The sequence below is a fragment of the Rhipicephalus microplus genome, chromosome 5 (assembly GCF_043290135.1).
Source record: "Rhipicephalus microplus isolate Deutch F79 chromosome 5, USDA_Rmic, whole genome shotgun sequence".
NCBI lineage: Eukaryota > Metazoa > Arthropoda > Arachnida > Ixodida > Ixodidae > Rhipicephalus > Rhipicephalus microplus.
Window position 1 is genome coordinate 58199204 of NC_134704.1, and position 19471 is coordinate 58218674.

A 19471-nucleotide genomic window follows, 5' to 3' on the forward strand; every position below is an offset into this window, starting at 1 on the left:
CAGAAAGCAAGAAAAAAACAGAAAGAAAGGTATAAAACACTGGCATTTCGACACATGTCGAAAGAAAGTTGTAAAAAAGAAAAATACATCAGGTGAATAGGGAGAGCTATCTCGAAGCAGGGGATCCGATAATGAATGACAGAAAAGGGAGTGATCAGAGATGCAAAGGATGTTACCCGGTAGCTGGTTGCAATCGTTAGATGTAACCAGTAACCAAACAATTATCACTCGAACTAGTGTGTGATGCATTAGCTTAGCAAGATGGGGACTGTGGATTTCACATTGGATATGTGTAAATATGCACGCACTAATGTACAGTAATAAACACATACGCACGCACTCATACACGCACGCACACACACAGCCTATCATGCAAATAAACTACTGGTGGCGCCTCCATTGTGATGCTAATGATGTTATTTTCGTTTATATTTCTATTTTTCTTTCAGACTGTTTGGTGAAATGTGTGACGGCATTCTCGATGGTCAAGAACACGAAGTACATTTTCGGGCTCAACGGGGGCAAGAAGTCGGACGCGTATAATACATATGGCTTTGTGAACGGACTTCGATTCTTCAGTATGTTCTGGATCATCTTAGGCCACACGTACGGATATGGACTTGAAAGTTCGTGTAAGTGGTCCGCACGAAGTGCGCTTGTTTTCTTTACAATTCTCGCTATATAATTGTGTTTACCACGTTTTATATAACACGGAGGGAACCGTAAACGACTCTCAGTATCATCGATGGTATACGACTTGAGCTACTTATCAAACTTCTCTGAAAAAGACCCTCTCGAACGGTAGAATCGCTAGGGTTTCTTAGAGCGGCAGCATGTGTCCTCTTTATTTCCTCTCCCTCTGCCCTGAAACCAGCGCGTGCGCGAAATTATCGCTTCGTCCTGTAGCCCACCCAGTGGTTTCTCTGTTGGCTGGGATGTCTCGCGCTGCGCACGCCGCACTCTTCGCTCACTCACTCACACAGTCTCGTTCTAACCGGGCCCCGCCGCGGTCGTCTAGTGGCTAAGGTACTCGGCTACTGATCCGCAGGTCACGGAATCAAATCTCGGCTGTGGCGGCTGCGTTTCAGATGGAGGCGGAAATGTTGTAGGCTTATGTACTCGGATTTGGGTGCACGTTAAAGAACTCCAGGTGGTCTGAATTTCTGGAGCCCTCCACTATGGCGTCTCTCATATTATTATGCTGGTTTTGGGACGGTAAACCACACAAATCAATCAATCAATTACTCTAACCGGGCGCAGCAGACTCCCAGCCCTCCCACCCCCCGTTGTATACCACCGTCGTGAAAGCCAGCAGCGATATCAGGCACATACTCGTTCACGTCCCATTTCTGAGGAACTTCACTCATCGGTTGTGTTCCTACACGAAACAAATTCTATTTTGTTTGTTTTACAGCGAAAGCTGTTATGAGATCACAACTCGAGCCACGCGCAGTTGTCCGCTGCCGCCGCCAGTGTCCGTAACCACATAGCGCGAAATTAGAAGAAAAAAACTGGCACCAAGGACACAGTGGGGCTCGAAGCCTGCGTCTGTTGGGTGCCGGCCTAGCATTCTACCACTGAGCTTGTTGGCAAACCTAGCAACAAAGACACCATGGGGAAGGACACAGTGGGGCTCGAAACCTGCGTCTGTTGTGTGCCGGCCTAGTATTCTACCACTGAGCTTGTTGGCAAACCTAGCAACTAAGACACAATGGGGCTAAAACCCAGGTTCCCTGAGTGCCAGCTCAGTATTCTACCACTGAGCTACGCTGGTGGTGGCGACGTTTTCGCAAACTTGCCTTACCGGGTGGACTTGATGTCGGGAAAGCAATCGCGTTAATACGACTTGTAAAGCGTTTTAAAACAGCAAAAGAACAACCAGTCGTCGCACAATGCGAATAGCGAAACGAGTGGGCCGTTCAATGCTCCAAGCCATCACAAAAAGCTTGTTCTTGTTTCCCTATTAACTGTGGTGCATGCCCACTTCAGCCATAATTTCTCATCGTCGTCAGCCACTGCAAGAACAATTGGTACGGAAGTCCTTGCAAGTGTTTAGCGGATACCACGCATCTGAGATGAATGACGAAAAATAGCATAGCGAATGACGGCCTACAACCGAAAAGTTTATTAATAATGCCCTGGAGGGTTTCAAGCTAGTGTGCTTGCAGTAGTTACCCTATGAGTGTTTTGAAAAGGCTCTTAAAAGCCGCTCATCTAGCTTTCGCTGTGACTGTGCTGCGCCTTCCGCGCAGGCCTGGCGTTTTTTGCCCCTGCATAAGACTTGCACATTTAACAAATTATTAACGCGACAGCGTTAAAAAGGCTCGTTCATTATAAATTCTTGTGACATGAGTTCTAAAAAAAATATCGTTATTGACATATAAATAGATGCAAACAAGAAGGTTTTGTGGTAGTGGGGTCGAACCCAGGTCTCCTCCGTCGCCATCAGATATTATACCATGGGGCCGCATTAGTGCTCGAAAGTGCTTCAGAAAAAAAAAAACTACACAAGCTCAATATATTGCGAGAAGACACTTTAGCAATTCTAATACCGCGTTGCTGAAGTGTAGAATTGCACCAGGCTTCAAAACATGCGAAATGTACAACGGGTTGGTAGTTCATAGGCCCCCTCAGCCGACTATAAATCGCCAGTTGCAGCAACAACAACATCAAAAAAGTGAGCAGCTGCGAAGGTGGCGTGTAGCCATGCGGACGCCTACTGGGTGTTCTGCGAATTCGCAAAACTAAGAATTAAGGCATAGTAGGCATTTCGCAATATTTTTGTATAGCTTAAAATGCCCAATGTCTCGCTCACAAACATTCCTTTTTTTACGGCATCTAATAGGGGCGATCCCGTTCTCTTCTTTCTTTAATTATAGGTCACAATCAATTCCAAATGAAGCAATGCAGAAAGTATCAGGCAAATTCACCTTATAATTGGCCTATACGAGCTATGTGCGGAAGAAAACAACAACAACAACAACAACAACATTCTTACATAATGGTTGGGTATTATCAACAAGCGAAGGCAGACTAGCTATTGAAAAGGCGATGCAAATGGGGCCATATTACGCTATCACTTCCTATCTCGAATGCGAAGCACAAATCTCTTTCATCTTTCAAGTTGTTATGCGGTTGTAAGAGAGTCGTGTGTTTCCGTCAGTTCGCCTTGAAGGCTGGAACGAAAGAGATGTGTCTGTTTGCCGTGATAGTCTGAGTTCGGTAAGTATACTACGAGAGACATACAGCGGTAACATTCTCGATTCCAGATTTGTGTATTACCGTTCATTGGCGTCTTGCTCTAAATGCAACGTGAAAACAGTGAGCGAGACAGTTGAATTGATAACTGTCATACCAAAAAACCCAACATTTTTTTTTCTCATTGCAACATCCTTTGGTCCACAATAATGCGCTTTACTTCAACTCAAGTAAAACAAGTTGGAGATAAATTGAGGAAATACTTTCATCATTCAGCATTGTGAAGCTTGAGGCCCCTGGATCCACTATTGCAGTAACGATTTGTCTTTTTTGTTTTTTTTTCAGCCAGAGTTTTCAACGTCATGCACTATTTTCAGCATTGGCACACAGTAATTGTGACCTTCGGATACCAGGCCGTAGATACATTCTTCTTCTTCAGGTGCGTCCATGATAACGATAATGAAAAAAATATTTTACCCCTCACATGCCTAAATAAATTGCTCAAAGATGGCAAGATACTAATGCCCCTGCATGCTTAAATATTTTTTTCACTATTTTCCTTGGCCATGTTACGTGAAATATTATGAGGGCTGTACGAGGAAGGAACGAAAGAAGCGGCGTCCGAATGAATGTGCCCGTACGACGTACAGATTGTCCTTACGCCGACTTGAGCTTAATTGTATTAGAATTACCACTACAGCAAATGAAGTCATCAACTAATACACGTATGGCAATTTATGTAGCCTTGTCAGAACATAATATGTGAACTTGTCTTTGCGTTTACACACAACAATGGTTTGCTTAAAAAAGTCTTTTTCTGGGGCCAACAAGCAAGCGAAGACGAAGTCTAAATTTACAGTTAATAAAACTGACTACTTTAAAGCACATGAATAATGCAACGTACCAACATTCAGTATTTGGTGGCGTTATTCGCAAGTTCTTGTGCACCCTGAAGTTTACTGGCAACGTTGTGTCGACACACAGGCACAACGTGAAGCATGCGTTCAACTTAGCGCGAATGCTACGCAAGTGGCGATCACCTGTTTCAGTCAACTCCCTTTCATTTTCTCACTGCTCTTGTTATCCGGCCCCTTTCCGGTTCACCCTCCAACTCTCGGCTTTTTCTAAACCCTGATGAAACGACTCTGCAGCTTACAAACCAGCACGTGGTCGTACGGACCAACCTGTGGATTAATTATGTTTCACGGGGACCAATAAGTTTCACGGGTTCCAGCAAAGTTTTGGAACCCTCGCTCTAGACCATTCGGAGGTCAGGGCCTGGCGCGCAAAAACACTGAGCTTTGATGCCGTTTTACGGTAAGCATGGTTTGTAGATCTGGCTTTAACTGTTTACCTAACTTGCAGAAGTATAAGGTCTTGACTCTGATGTATATACAAATATTTGTAAAGATTGTTAACCGACCTTGTCTTTTCAGTGGCTTTTTTCTTTACTTCAAGTTGGATAAGGAGAACGGAAACAGAATCATCGTTTCAATAATCGCCATCTTACGATGGTTCATCAGGTAAGACTAAACATGACAAACATCTATAAATTCCTGCTTTGTCGACTTGGATGAAGTTTCTTTCACGCCGCGAGCATGGAGCTTCGTCGAGTCTTGTTGAACTTAAACCCGCCTTGATGGATCAATCGTCAGGGTGCTCGCGGTTTCAACCCTGGTCGCGAAGGTCACATTTTGATGGAGGCGATACTGTCGAGGCGTACTGTGTGATGTCAGTGCTTGTTAAAAAACGCCAATTACCGCCAAATAATAAAGCCAATTAATAAAGAACGCCAATTAATAAAGAACGAAATTACCGGATCCCTTCATTACGGCATCTCTGTCAGTTATATTGTGGTTTTGGCACCTAAAACCCCCCATATTATAATTGTTGACACGCTTGAGTCAGAAAAGGTATTTTTCCTCTAATTTTTAATTTATAGTAATACTCTTAAACTGAATACATTATATCTAGGTTCGATTAGATGGCATTGGAAATGAAACGACGCTTGAGCAAACGTTTAAAAAGGATTTGTAAGCGAAGTAAAGGGGTGTATCTGAGCATGAATGTGCACACAAATTGGAGGGGTGGGGGATGTTGTGGTAGAGGGGTGGGGGTTATCTAATCAAGTAAAGCGGGAGGGGCAAAGTATGCCCCGTATTGAGTTGTGTTAACTTTACTAATGCCGCATAGTTTGCCCAGTCGGACCTGTTCTGGCATCTATCTATATATCGAAGCAAATTTCTGTCGATCAGGTTGGCCTGCTGTTGCATCTGAGATCTGCTTACTTTCTCTGAGATCTGCTTGCGAGGGGCCGCCTGGGTCAAGTATACTGTAGACACTTGCACACCATCCCTGGGTGTTGTTGTCTATCAAAGTAATAAGTATAAGTTACCCTTCGAGGGTAATTAAAGTGAATTCTCGCACATTGTTGCATTAGCTGTTGCATCTTTATTGATTGGTTATTGAGCCTTTTTTTTCTTTTGTTATGCTTTATCTATTCTTGTTGATATGTTATTTGCCTCTCGCAGGGTTACCATTCCAACATTCTTCATGATTATGTGCATGTATCTTCTACCACTGGTGGCCTCTGGCCCGAACTCCAAAGAATATTACAATACCTTTTATGAAGAGATTCGAGACCACTGGTGGGATTTGCTATTGCAAGTTAGAAACTGGAGGGATGACTTCGTCATTGTAAGTGGCAGCCATGCATCAACAAAGCCATCTGTTCAATGTTTTTGTGTAGCTATTCCATGACTACTTCGTATGAAATACACTCCCGTTTTTGTTCAACTGTTTAGTGATTTTTAATTGTCAAGTGGGAACTTTATAATATGTTATGGCTGCATAGTAAATGTAGCCTTAGTGTAACATCTGTGAGCATCGGCATAAGAAACGCGTGGTAACGTGGGTACCGAAGTAAAAGTTTATTGACTTTTGCCTCCTCTTTTCACACACCTGATAATTTCGCTGGTCCAAATAAATATTCAACACCTAACGTTACGTCGTACTTGTGGTTAATTGGAATGCGTTAGTCACACACTTTAAACACAAACCAATTCCCGAAGAACTGCATGCATGTACTTTGAGCACATCTATCTATCTATCTATCTATCTATCTATCTATCTATCTATCTATCTATCTATCTATCTATCTATCTATCTATCTATCTATCTATCTATCTATCTATCTATCTATCTATCTATCTATCTATCTATCTATCTATTTCTCTATCTATCTATCTATCTATCTATCTATTTTTCTATCTATCTATCTATCTATCTATCTATCTATCTATCTATCTATCTATCTATCTATCTATCTATCTATCTAGCCGCCTAGGTCTTAGTGCTCTCGGGATCACCTCCATAATTTGGGGGTGAACCTGAATGTATATGGCTGGGTAAGAGGATTTCATGGCATGTCTCACTGGTCATGACATGAATAACGTGAAAATTCCGTCGCGTATGTCGTCGAATCCTTTCCTCAAGATACGTGTGACACATACCCATGCACCTCGGGTCGCTGTATTCACGTATGCGCCACAAGTAACAGTTAATAATAACGCAGGAATGGCAAGAACAGAAAGTAAAAAAAAAACGTACGAAGGGGAAGCTGGAAGCTTGCATTGAAATATCTTGGAACAGGGGTTGTGTAGATCCCACGTTTCGAAAAGCTAACTATAGTCTTTCTCAAGCCTAGAACAGAACAGAACTTCTAGCCTTGAGGAAGACAAGTACGCTCGTCTAAACGGTGGCTCAACACAACCCCTGTTCATGGATTCTTCAACAATAGACATTGATAATCTAAAACCAAGAGCTTAAAGAAAAACTGACATTAGCAGCGTTAACCCGACGAATACAAGGAATAAATATCAGGGTCCCAAGAGGAATCAAGCCCAATCGTTATGCGTGGCAATCAAGTATTATCTACCACAGAGCCACGCTGCAGGTCTCAGAACAGCTTCGGCAAAACACCCTATGAAGGTGTAATGTTGGTGAAACTTTGATTGTAGTAGCAGTTGTGGCTATCCAATTTTATGAACATCGCGTATGAACACCAAAGAATACAGGTGTCACGTAGGGTCGACGTTAATTGAATTCTGAAGCGCCATTCTCTGAAATCGGCCTACGTTGCATTATCCACAATTTACATCCTCGCAAACAAGAGTGCTCCATATACCAGCTTACCACTTCTCGTGTTGGTAATGCATATGTTGCTCTTGAAATTGTTAGGGAACTTCAGACAACTGGTTATATGAAACATATGTGACTGTTCAACACATTCCCGTATAAGTACAACACTTCTACGTACCTTTAGCGTCGTTTCGTAGCATTTCATTCATTAAAATTACACCACAAACATGTTAACTGCGCATGTTTTGCATAATATTGTTACGGCGTCGTGACGTGGTCGAAAAAAGCAGGCTAGATGTCCATATAAAACTGTTCGTTTGTCTGAACTTGTAGCCAATAAACGAAAACTCACATTACAGTAATACACTGACACTGATAACGGCGAACAGTGAGCTGGCCGTCAATCAACTGACAAGTGATAAGCACCTAGGTATTTGTACATGTGCCGTTTAATATTACAGCAACTAGTCTTCGCGCAAGCTCTGGAACAAGTTCTGGCTCTCGAGTGTTCACGTCTCGCACACAGTCTTAACAGAACGATCTACAACAATCGTGAACTTTCTAGAACAATGAGGCGCAGTGTGCGCTGAGTATTCCAGACATGCCTTGAGGGCGAAAACCGAATCAACAAAAATGTAATGTCAATAAGAAACGCGCGTGGCAATTTTGATTCCCACGGCACAGGAACTTGTTGAATTTTTATATTCCACCATCTTGCCTGTTTGCTTTCGCGAACAAGTATTGCGCCGTTCCGTACCTTTCAGATTTGTTTATTCTGACTGACATTTTTTATCGTTTCAGCCAATCCTGCATCATGTCTGGTACATTTCCGCGAATTTCCAGCTATTCATCGTGGGAGTCCTAGTTATACAGTCTTTCAAAACGTGAGTTTTCGATCTTTCGATTTGCTTTACATTGGCGTGCTACGAAGATTTCACACAATACAATGTTATGTAGGATCCTTTCAGTTAACCTTACAAACATATTACCGTACTACCTGCGAAACCAACTTACATCGAAATAAAGATAAAGAATCAAATAATTATCTGCATTCCCCTAATGTGTCACTGATACTTCATTTTCTGTCCAACATTGGTCCGAACGGAGATACGTTATCTCCTATATGACAGGGATGTGGTGCTCGACCGCTGAGCTGAAACGCATATAGTTAATTTCAATTCCGGCAGTGGTGGTCACATTTCGATGAAGACGAAATTCTAAAGACTTGTCTACTGCGCAATCTCTGTGCACGTTAAAGAACGCCCGATGGTCATAATTCCCAGAGTCCTCCGCTACCAAGTACCTTACATTATTACACAATTTGTTTCAGGTGCGTGAACACCCCGAAAATATTTCATCCGAAGCGCATGACTATTTCTGGCACCTTTCCTGGTGTACTAGTTCTTGAAAGCAAGCAGGCATGCTTAAATTTGTTGGATAAAAATTGGCAGATCCCACGTACAGTTGGAATCGATAAATTGTGAAGCACAAATGAGAAATGTTGATATGTCACTTTAAAACCAGCACAACGTTACGAGGTGAGAGTAAATGATGCCGTACATGACTTTCGTGTCATGATTATCACGTTCATATGTCTGGCTTGCCTTCGCCATGTATTCACGTCACGCGATACTAAATTTCTACATGTGGAGCTACCAAAAAAGGCGCGAGTACGCTATGAGCGTGGTATGTTGTCATTTTCTTAGATGAGATGTGTGTCAGGATTATCATGTTTGCACCAGTCCTATATTTCGTCATCCACTAACGTCACGTAACACCAAATTTGGTATATGTGGAGCTAGCAAAATGGCTGCGAGCGCATCATGAAGGGTTCAATATACTCTAATATAGCGCTGGCACGCGCGCACGCTGTGCACAGCGACGCTATACGTTCGCAAAACGCGAGCACTCTATAGTCTAACGCCAGGCACGACCAGCGTCCGTCAACGGCTTAAATGTGACATGCTGCATTTCACGCCGATGCGTTTCCCGGACAACACTGCGTCTCCCTCTTTTCGTGACGGAGAGATGCTGGACGCGCTGAAACGAGCATGCGGCAAGGCAGCGCAGCGCGGCGCGCGCCTGCAAGTGCATGGCAGGACCGACGCCTGGCGTGGCACGGCTAAATTAACGCCGGCGAGCACGCGCACCGCGTCACGTCGAAATGTATTTGGCGCCTTGACTGTAGCATGTAGTTATGTTCTCACATGACACGCATCTCATGATAATCATGTTTGCACCGGTCACATACCTTCTTCATTCATTGGCGTCACGAATTACCGAATTTGGCATTGTGAAGCTAGCGAAACGGCCGCGAGTGCATCGTCAGTGTGGCATGTAGTCATGCCACAGTGACGTCAGTAGGTAGGTAGGTAGATAGGTAGGTAGGTAGGTAGGTAGGTAGGTAGGTAGGTAGGTAGGTAGGTAGGTAGGTAGGTAGGTAGGTAGGTAGGTAGGTAGGTAGGTAGGTAGGTAGGTAGGTAGGTAGGTAGGTAGGTAGGTAGGTAGCACTTCACCGTGTACACCAAGAATTCCAGTAAACTTTTGTTGCAAGTTGCAATTAAGCTTCACAGCAATATAAGCGGACGCATTTACTGAATCAACTGCATCTTACAGCACAAGAAAAATACTCGCTCGTTTTTCCGCAATCCTAGTCGAGAAATGCATGCCCCACGTTTACACATTCCCTCCGTAGCAAAACACAATGGACAAACAGACGAACACAATTCGAGGGTCAGCCTTCAATAGATATTTGGCGTTGTTGTTGATGATGATGATGTTGTTGTTTAGCGCGTCCTTCGTTTCACCTAGTGTTTTTGTTTGTTTTTGCAGGAAGAAGTGGCTTGTTTGCTGGATATTCGGAGCGTTGTCCTTGGCATCTTGCGTGATTTCTGCATGGCAGATATACGGAACTGACATCCCACCCTTCTTGATTGCCTTAAACACGTCTTACAGGTAGGTGGCTCAAATTGTGACGGATGAGTCATGGGTCCCACTGGTCTTAGCCGCCCACACCACCTGGTTGATCAGCGCTGGCTGGCCGGCCAGGTCAGAGCTGCAGCGTGACTCTCCCGTTGCTCCAAAGTGTGCGTTCGGGTCATGCCCGTGTCTGTGAGGTTGAAACGGTCTGGAATTATTTTACTAAGTATCGACCTAAGTATCAAAATTTATTGCTTCCCGAATCGATCACCGCAAAAAAAAAAATTATTGCATCTCCGCTACTGATTGCCCATCCAAGCAATCTGCCGGAAGGTAATAAAGTCTACATCTCTCCCTCTCTCCGCTACTGTTAAACCACAGTAAATATAGCACAGGTTAGCAGTGATTCCAGTTCGTATACTTCCCACTGGTCCATTTACGAAAGCTTCGATAACGTGAGTGTTTGAAGTAAGCGTATAGGGTTTCCCCGACACGAAGAGAATCTTCTTACAGAGGTCCACAAGCTTGCTGTGCGACAATATGCGCTACTTTTTTTTCTGCGCTTTAGCCATTTCCTGCTTCTTACAGCAAATGAGGTACCCGTCGTCTGCAGCGGATTCCGTCGGTTCTTTCGTCTATCAGACGTAGTAACGCGGTGCCCGTGAAGCGCAGGAAGAGGAGCATTCGCTCTTTCGGCGAAGCCGTCGAGCGTCTTCTCGGGCGTCGCCCTAATCATTTGGTTGTTTCTGAAACATTTTTATCAATTTTAAGTTAATTATTGTTATACTTCCTGGTTAATTTTGTCGATCGTATCACTTTGGACATTTTTCACTCGCTTCAACCCGTTCTTTAGCATTACTTGCCTTGTTTACACAGCGCTTCACTGTGAGTGCCACCATGTCAGTTGACATGCAGGAATGGGTGACAATTAGGGCTCTTAAATTGCTGCGTACTTGAAAATTTGTGAACCCGTCAAGAACGAGAGGAGTCGCAGTAATTTGTCACGTGCTTCAAGCTCCTTCTCTCTCCTCTCGTCCCGACGAGCGCACTGAGAGCCACATCGGGAGATAGCGCGCGTAATAAACTTCGATCCTCGTGATAAATCGCGATCGCTATCTCCCGTTCCGATTACCCTGTGCGTGAGGGTGGCTCCCTGCGTAAGGTTAGTACACTGTGGAGCGTGGCGCCAGCACGTTGCGGCACCCTGTGGCAAGGGGCATATCTAATCCAAGCACTGCTTTTTACTGATGGCGGCTATTGACCAATAGGATTACACCTGCCGTTCGACGTCACGCAGAAGGCGCTGGCAGGTGCGAAGAGAGTGGCAGAGGAATATGTATGAAAAGAGGTCGCCTGAGGAAATGGTGACATCATGCTCGGCTTCTAATCTCTTCTTGCCGAGCAAGACTTCAAGACTTGGCTGAGCTGTTGTTAACAGTGTCACCTTTCAGCCGGATGTCTTTTCTCATCAAGCCCGAATAGTGGTTCACGAAGCCCTTAAAGTTGAAGTTAGTATGGTGTTTTTCATACTAAAAAAAATTTATAGCAGATCCCTACTCAACGTGGGGACCCCCGCCGCGGTGGCCTAGTGGCTAATGTACTCGGCTTCTAACCCCGCAGGTCGCGGGATCAAATTCCGGCTGGTGCCACTGCATTTCTAATGGAGGCGGGAATGTTGTAGGCCCATGTGCTCAGGTTTGGGTGCACGTTAAAGAACCTCAGGTGGTCGAAGTTTCCGTAGCTCTCCACGATACAACGTCTCTCATAATCATACGGTGCTTTTGGGACGTTAAATCCCACATATTAATTAACGGAGCACTGGGTACTGGTGATCGCGTTCCTATAAATGACGCTAGCATTTTTTTTATCATTGTAGGTAGCGTGTAGGCAAGCACTATCGGTTAACTGAGAGGAAGTAGTACGTTTACGGGCTCAGAACTACGCACTTCGTGATTATGAGGCATGTCACAGTGGATGGCTGCGGAAGTTTCGAGCCCCTGGAGGTTTTTTAACTTGCACCTAAGCGAGGGAATGTGTGTCTGAAACATTCCACGCAACCGATTTCGCCTGATACGTTTCATTGTACAGATAACGATTGCCGGCGTGTTGCGTTTCCTCCAGGAAGTTCCTGGAGACGGTGAATAAATACTACTCGCTACCTTTCTACCACGCCGTGTGCTTCTTCTCCGGCTGCGTAACGTTCCTGGCTGTGCAGAAGTACGGCGCAAGAAGATTACCCGGGGTAAGTACACAACATTGGGCGCCACTTCTGACACTCGGCCAGTGGCATTTTTGTTTACGCAGTGCGTTATTTTCACGTTCTTTTGCTGCCCGATGTCGTTCTGCTAGGGGAGCGCAGATTTTGTGGGTGATCCGGGACAACCAAGGTCAAAATCTCCAAGTTGTAATGACATGACGCGCAGAGACTCTACCCATACTTTGCCATAGCATGGGTACGAAGCTTGTGCACCAAAGCATAGGTACGGCTTACACGTGCAGTTACACATGCAGGCCTGTACGGCTTACACATGCAGTTATCCAACAGATTAGAAGCTGAAGAAGCGTCGAAAGGTCGGGCTAATTGGTACGTGTCTCAAAGGAAAGCGCCAGTCCTCTTTTTTCTTTCGCCCCGAGTTTGCTCTCTAAATTCCATCTTCGAGATTACAAGCTTCATCCTTAAACATAGCAACAATTCACGAAGCACCGGCCTCGAAAGATTTAGTATAGCCCAATGCATACGTAAAGGTGCGCTACACAAGTTACTGATCATGGAACTACCCACCCGACTGTCTACTACTCTAAAGTAACGAGGTGTTATGGTTAACCAACAGGTCTTCCAGGCAATCTTATGGTGCATAGCACTATTCTGCGGCCTCTTCTGTCTCTTTGTGAAACACCTGTGGTACCGAAGTGACGGCCGAGCCAGCGAGCCAACACGCATGGCGTACGCCTTTGTGGACCGGATTCTGTGGTCCGTGTGTGTCTCCTGGTTCGTGTTTGCTTGCGCCACCTGCAAAGCAGGTGAGTGACGAGCCGTATTTACTCTGCAGGAAAACTTGCACACTATATTCACTCGCAACCTAAGAATAAGTATAGGTCGACCCACGAGGCCTGATTGCCCTTCTTTTCCATGCCTCCATGCCACAAAGAAAGTAGTTCCCAAACAGTGGCCATAATTTTCACGCAAGTAACCATAATCTTACAATACTTGATTGGTATTGAAATACATAATCCGAAGCTCGTTAATTATACTTGAGAAAGCGCGGACTTCCACGTCACCTTAGCAATATATTTGTTGTTTAAATGGCACCCCCCACTGCACTCATCTTGGAGTCTACGAAGAAGCAATGTGTACACCTCTCGAAGGCGGTGTTTCTGCAGGGTACCTAAGGTTGTACTAAACAAATAATGCCACATTTAACGCAATGTTTAAAATTGAGAAATTCTTATTTTGCGGTTTCACAAAATGAAACAGAGGCAATAATCACATTTCATTAGGTGGTTTGCTATTGTTTCAGGAAACTTTCACTGCCAGGTTTCTTCGCTGCCTTCTGTAACTATGACAACTTTGACTCAAAGCGAAAAATGGAGAAGGGATCTGAAGTTTCAATTCTTGTGCTGGGTTAAATAACGAATGGGCGTTTCGCGTCACCACGCTTGTCATTGTGTTTGAGGTAAACGCTAATGTTTCATTCGACGCCTTGTTTCACCAAAATAAAAGCGCGTATAGCACGCATTGTGCTTAACATTGGGGGTCATTGCATACGTTGTTGTTAAGGTAATTGCATACGTTGTTGTTAAGCTACAGTTTTCAGTCGCCGCTACTATAGCCGCATACAGCGCCAAGGCGCTGTATGCGGCTATAGTAGCGGCGACTGAAAACTGTAGGTGAAGTTTTTTTTTCTTTTTTCGACAACTTGCACTCTGTGGTGTTGCCATCACCCCGTCAAGTCCTTGAATATTTTACTTTTTCAAAGCGGGGCCCAGTTTTGCTACAACAGGGTCCACTACCTTCAATGAATGTGTCTGTGTAGGCAAGGGGGTCTTCTCTCTCCGAGGAATGCGAGTGAATATCGTGCCAAACTTTGCTTTCACAGGGGAGTGCAATGCATCCATCTTTTCTTTCATGGGACTTTAATATAAACAAGTTATCTCTATGTGTAATATAAGCACGGAATACTTGCAAACTGAAATAGGTATATAAAAGTAAGACTTCCTAATATTTTATAGTTAATGATGATACAATGTCAAAAAAACGAAATGTTTCTAATTTTGTTTCGCTCAACAATAGTTTCAGTGGCGTCGCTTCGGTGACGATCACGATCGATGTAACTGATCGTGATCTATGCGTCGATAACGATTGATGCAGCGATATTACATAACTCGCATCATTTCCCGGTTTGAAGAACCTCGGATGGCGTTTTTCATGCAAGGCGTTCGTCCTTCGAGCGTGAGACAAGCGCTAACGTAACAGACACTTTAATCTGGCACGTAATTACACACACACACACACACACACACACACACACACACACACACACACGCACACACACACACACACACACACACACACACACACACACACACACACACACACACACACACACACACACACACACACACACACACACACACACACACTATGACCACAATGAGGTTTTTAATGCATACACCAATGCATATTCTCCCCACCTGGTTTGCTTACTCTCGTACTGTGTGACATTGGCAGGTCCTTTCGGTTGCTTTTTTCTCACACCTCGCCCGCATTTACAAAAATCATATGGAAGCACAACACAGCGCATATCACCAAGATCACCAAGACTCCCACGTTGCGACACCCAAATAACACACTCACGCAAGCACATGCGGCAACGCTGATGTCACACCTTTTGCGGGTGGTAAATCACGGACGCGCACATTCCACAGAACACACACGCGTACGTTCGGACTTCGCCTTCACCTTACTGCACATTAATGACCTCGACGACAGTCGTCGAGAGTGGTCATCCTATGTGACCCAGATAATAGACGCCGTGTTGCTGCTTCACGCTGCCAAACCGACGGAATGCGGTAAAGCTCTGCTGCTTCGGGTGCACCTGAAACGCTGCAAAATCATAAACGCTAGCATCGAATGATGGCCGACGACGATGAATCTGATGGCGAGTGGAGGAAATAGCTTCTTCTTGTCGAAGAAAACACAGAAAACCGAATGGACGCCCGACGGTCTCGGTGCAGCGGCACACCGCCTCTTGTCGCGAACGGCACCTTGATGAATTTGTCATTGGTTCATCGTGACTCTTACGTAATAATAATGAGCGGCCGTGGTTGGACGCGCTTAATACAAATGGACAGTGGTACACTTTACTTTTTATTCTTAGCTTGTCACCGACTGTGACAGTCTTGTTTAGCTGGCATGATATCTTGCGGTCACAGGCGTGCGCAAGGTTCCCCAATCAAGGGAGATCGAAAAAAAAAGAAACGTACACATCTCCTCGTCAAGGAGCATTAAGAAGTACGCGAATCTACCATTGGTCTACACAAAGTTCTGTAAAGAGGTGCTCATCATTATTACCGTAGACGTTCATGTTTCCATACATAACCGCTCTGCGAGCCCTCGCCTCCACCTCACTTACGTTCATGTCTTCATTCATACTACCACACCATGTGTGTGAGAGAGAGAGATGAGTATAGTCTTTTATTATGAACAGCAGCGCAGCGCTACTATATGTTCTGCTCTCATAGTATAGCACATGCTGAGGTGGAGCGAGGGCTCTACCGCAGAACCATCTAAGAGGAGTAAGCGCTTTCATTACACAGAGCAGCGCCGCGCCGCTAGTAGTCTCTACTCATACCAGCGCACGCGGCCGAGTTAAGCATGCGCTCTATCGCTGAGCCATCTAGTGATCGATCCGAGTACTAATGTAGCTACAACACGCCCCCTGTCCGTCGAAGTAGCGTGGCTACGACGACGGACAGGGGACAAGCCTCCGGCCATAAGCTGCTTCGCATCTAAAGTTATAATTAAAGGTTTTTCACGACATGTTCAACGATACCGTTTCATAAATAGACATCCTGACTGGTTTAACGCTCTGGCCCACTAAAGAAAACAGACTCTATGTAAGCTCATTGTTGGCCCCTTTTTGATCTTCACAGGTCCGCTAAGCCGGCTCCTGTCGTGGGAAGGCATGATCCCTCTGGGCCGACTCTCGTTCGGCGTGTACCTTTTGCACGTGCCCATACAAACACTGTCCTACAACATCGCCAGGGAGCGAAGGTTCTATTCACACTATACACTGGTGAGTGGGTCACTTTTGCTTTCTCTCAAAATTGGGTGAAAAACTGTGTCTCGTTATCGAGCCAGTAGTGGTAGTTTTGTCGAAGAAATGAATGTCATGCCAGCGATACACTATTCGAATACATTCGTGTACTGAGAAGAGTTTCACTTTGGACGGGTTGGAGTGTATATTCGTTGACGAAGTATTTGTCGACCTAACGGGTACGGCGTCAGAAATACTGCACGCCAGTGGCTGTGTTACAGTTCTGGACAGCTTCGTGCCTAGTCTACGACGACAGCTTAGAAAACCACCGATCCTACGCGTGTCCGAAAAATGGAACACCACCTCGCGTCGAGAACATAAAGCTAAGAAAAACAGACGTAATTGATGTGTTTTACTTTTTTTATCTTCGTATCTACCAAAAGATATAGCTGAGCGCCTTCAAAAGTGTCCGACTGTGCGCAGACGACTATAACTGTGACATCCGAGCTATCCAAGAACTTGCTGAGCCGCCATCTTGTTTGGACAGTAAAGTAGCCTGCGTGGGTTTTGTCTACGATGCCATTATTTCGAAGCTGTCTATTTTGCCATCCACGTCACTATTGGAATGGGACTTCATATGGCCGCTGTCCACCTATAGTTGTTTCTTAAGCCGTCTGTAGTGAGTATTGAAACACAACCAGTGTTTGGAAGCAAGCGCGTGATAATAAGTAGAAAGACAGACAGAAAATCAAATTCGGCCAATACCACGTTTTCGACGTTATGCGAAAGCATGCAGATGACATATGACCGGGTTGTAATGACACGTTATGAAATGACACTAGAAAATATATGTACAAATATTGCACGCGCAGACATATGTTGAACAGTTGCAGATGTGTATATAACCAGTTGTTTGCTCTTGCGCAGCAATGCCAACAGGAACATGAGTACTAACAATACCAGCAGCGATAAACAGATATGAGGCAAAGGTGCTCGCGAGGGTGCTGCTAGTCATGGGCACTGCAACATAAACAACTTCGGTGGATGGTACCTAAGTACAAATTACGTTAACCTAACGTCACAGCTGTATCACAAGAGTCTAGCTGAGTCGACAACCAACGTCACCCTGGCGCCCCTGTGGGGTCCTGGCACTTTCTCCGCTGACGGTGCCATCGACGTTGACTCCTGGCTGCACCGGTACGAGCACTTCAGTGCTACCCACCGCTGGGATCGCACGCTCATGCTCGCGAATGTTCTGTTCCACCTCGACGGTACGCCGTGGGCGTAGTTCAAAACCAATGAAGGTGAAATCGAGAGCTCGGATCTCTGCAAAACGAAGATCCGTGATCTTTCTGGCAATTCATCTGGTCGTCAGCTCGCTGCAAAGAAGGCTCTTGCCACTCGCACCCAGACGTCTACTGAATCGTACGTCTCATACATTCTTGACGTCTTGGCGCTTTGTAGCAAGGTCGACCAGCGCATGTCGGAATACGAGAAAGTTAGTCACGTCTTTAAAGTGATTGCTGGCGGTGCCTTAAACCTGCTGGTTTTTAATAATGTCACGAGCATCGACATGGTCCTGACAGAATGCCGCCGTCTAGAATAAGCTAAAACCCGCCGCGTCGCGCACGGTATCACGCGCCTGCCGAACACGGCGGCTACTTCCTCATGCGATGGCACCTTCCGCCAAGTTCCCCGATGTGACAACTCACCCGCATCATTCGTCGCGAGGTGGAGGCAGCTCAACCAGTAATCACTCCATTGCCAACGCCTGATCCTTCACCGACCACGATCTCACTGATACAAGACATCGTTCGTCAAGAATTATCGAACGTCGGCCTACATACTGTTCAACCAGTCTACTCTGTCGAGCCTTTTAATCGTTGTCCCTCCGCTCCTCACTTTGGTTACAACTACTCTCAACAACGCAATTTGTCCGAATGGCGAAAACTGGACGACAAGCCCATATGCTTCAACTGCCAACGCGTCGGTCATATCGCTCGCCACTGCCGGAATCACTGGGCTCACCTGCACACTATAGGCCTCCCCCCCCCCCCAGGCCATTTCTGTCCACCAGTCATGGCATTTGATTCCCCTATGCCGACTATATTCTCTGATTCTACCGCACCTCTGACGATACCTCGCTACGCCCGCTCACCATCGCCTGCTCGTCGTCAATCTCGTTCGCCCTCGCAGCGCCGTCCTGCCTCTCCAAACTATTCGCAGCGCCCCCGACCGGGAAACTAGGCAGTGCAGCTTCTGGAGGTGGAGCTGCATCGACGATGACCTCTAGAAGAAATCCTCGTGTAACATTGCCGACCACCCGGAATCTTTTGGATGTTACTTTAGACAACGTACCTGTGCACGCGTTGATCGATACCGGCGCGCATGTGTCTATCATGAGTGCTGCTCTTCGTCGCCGACTAAAGAAAGTTATCACATCCGCCCTGAACCGAGCCGTTCGTGTCACCGATGGGGGAACTGCCGCCATTATTGGCATGTGCTCTGCCCGTGTGGCTATTGCCGATAGAAGCCCTGCTGTTCTTTACACCGTTATCGAAAATTGCCCTCATGATCTAATTCTAGGTAAGGATTTTCTAACAGCTCACTCTGCCTTTGTAGACTGTTCAGCCGGCTGTCTTGAGCTTGAGATGCCTCTACTTTCCGATCCGGCCGACCCACCTCAAAGCCGTCTTTGCTGCAATGATTTCGTACGCCTTCCATCTAACTGTGTTACACACATCGACTTCTCCTCTACGCCACCTGTACCTGACGGCGATTATATGGTTGCATCAATTCATGCCGTGATGCTTACGCATGGCGTCGCTGTGCCGCACACAATTTTGACAATTGTTGGGAACCGCACATGCCTTCCGATTGTCAATTTTTCCCTCACTGCCAAAATTCTTCCCCTAGGTATCTCCCGGGCCGAAATTACTGCCCTACAGGACCATACG

General features: G+C 45.6%; 1 protein-coding gene across 1 annotated transcript in view; it reads left to right on the top strand.

The window, feature by feature from the left end:
* The window catches only part of LOC119173854 (nose resistant to fluoxetine protein 6-like), a 45759-nt gene that overhangs the window by 19530 nt on the left and 6758 nt on the right, over positions 1-19471 (top strand). The window contains exons 7-15 of the mRNA XM_075894501.1: positions 450-632; positions 3544-3637; positions 4635-4721; positions 5730-5895; positions 8140-8222; positions 10171-10293; positions 12379-12499; positions 13089-13278; positions 16411-16553. Of these exons, the coding sequence (XP_075750616.1) occupies positions 450-632; positions 3544-3637; positions 4635-4721; positions 5730-5895; positions 8140-8222; positions 10171-10293; positions 12379-12499; positions 13089-13278; positions 16411-16553 (1190 nt within the window). The remainder of the gene's footprint in view (positions 1-449; positions 633-3543; positions 3638-4634; positions 4722-5729; positions 5896-8139; positions 8223-10170; positions 10294-12378; positions 12500-13088; positions 13279-16410; positions 16554-19471) is intronic.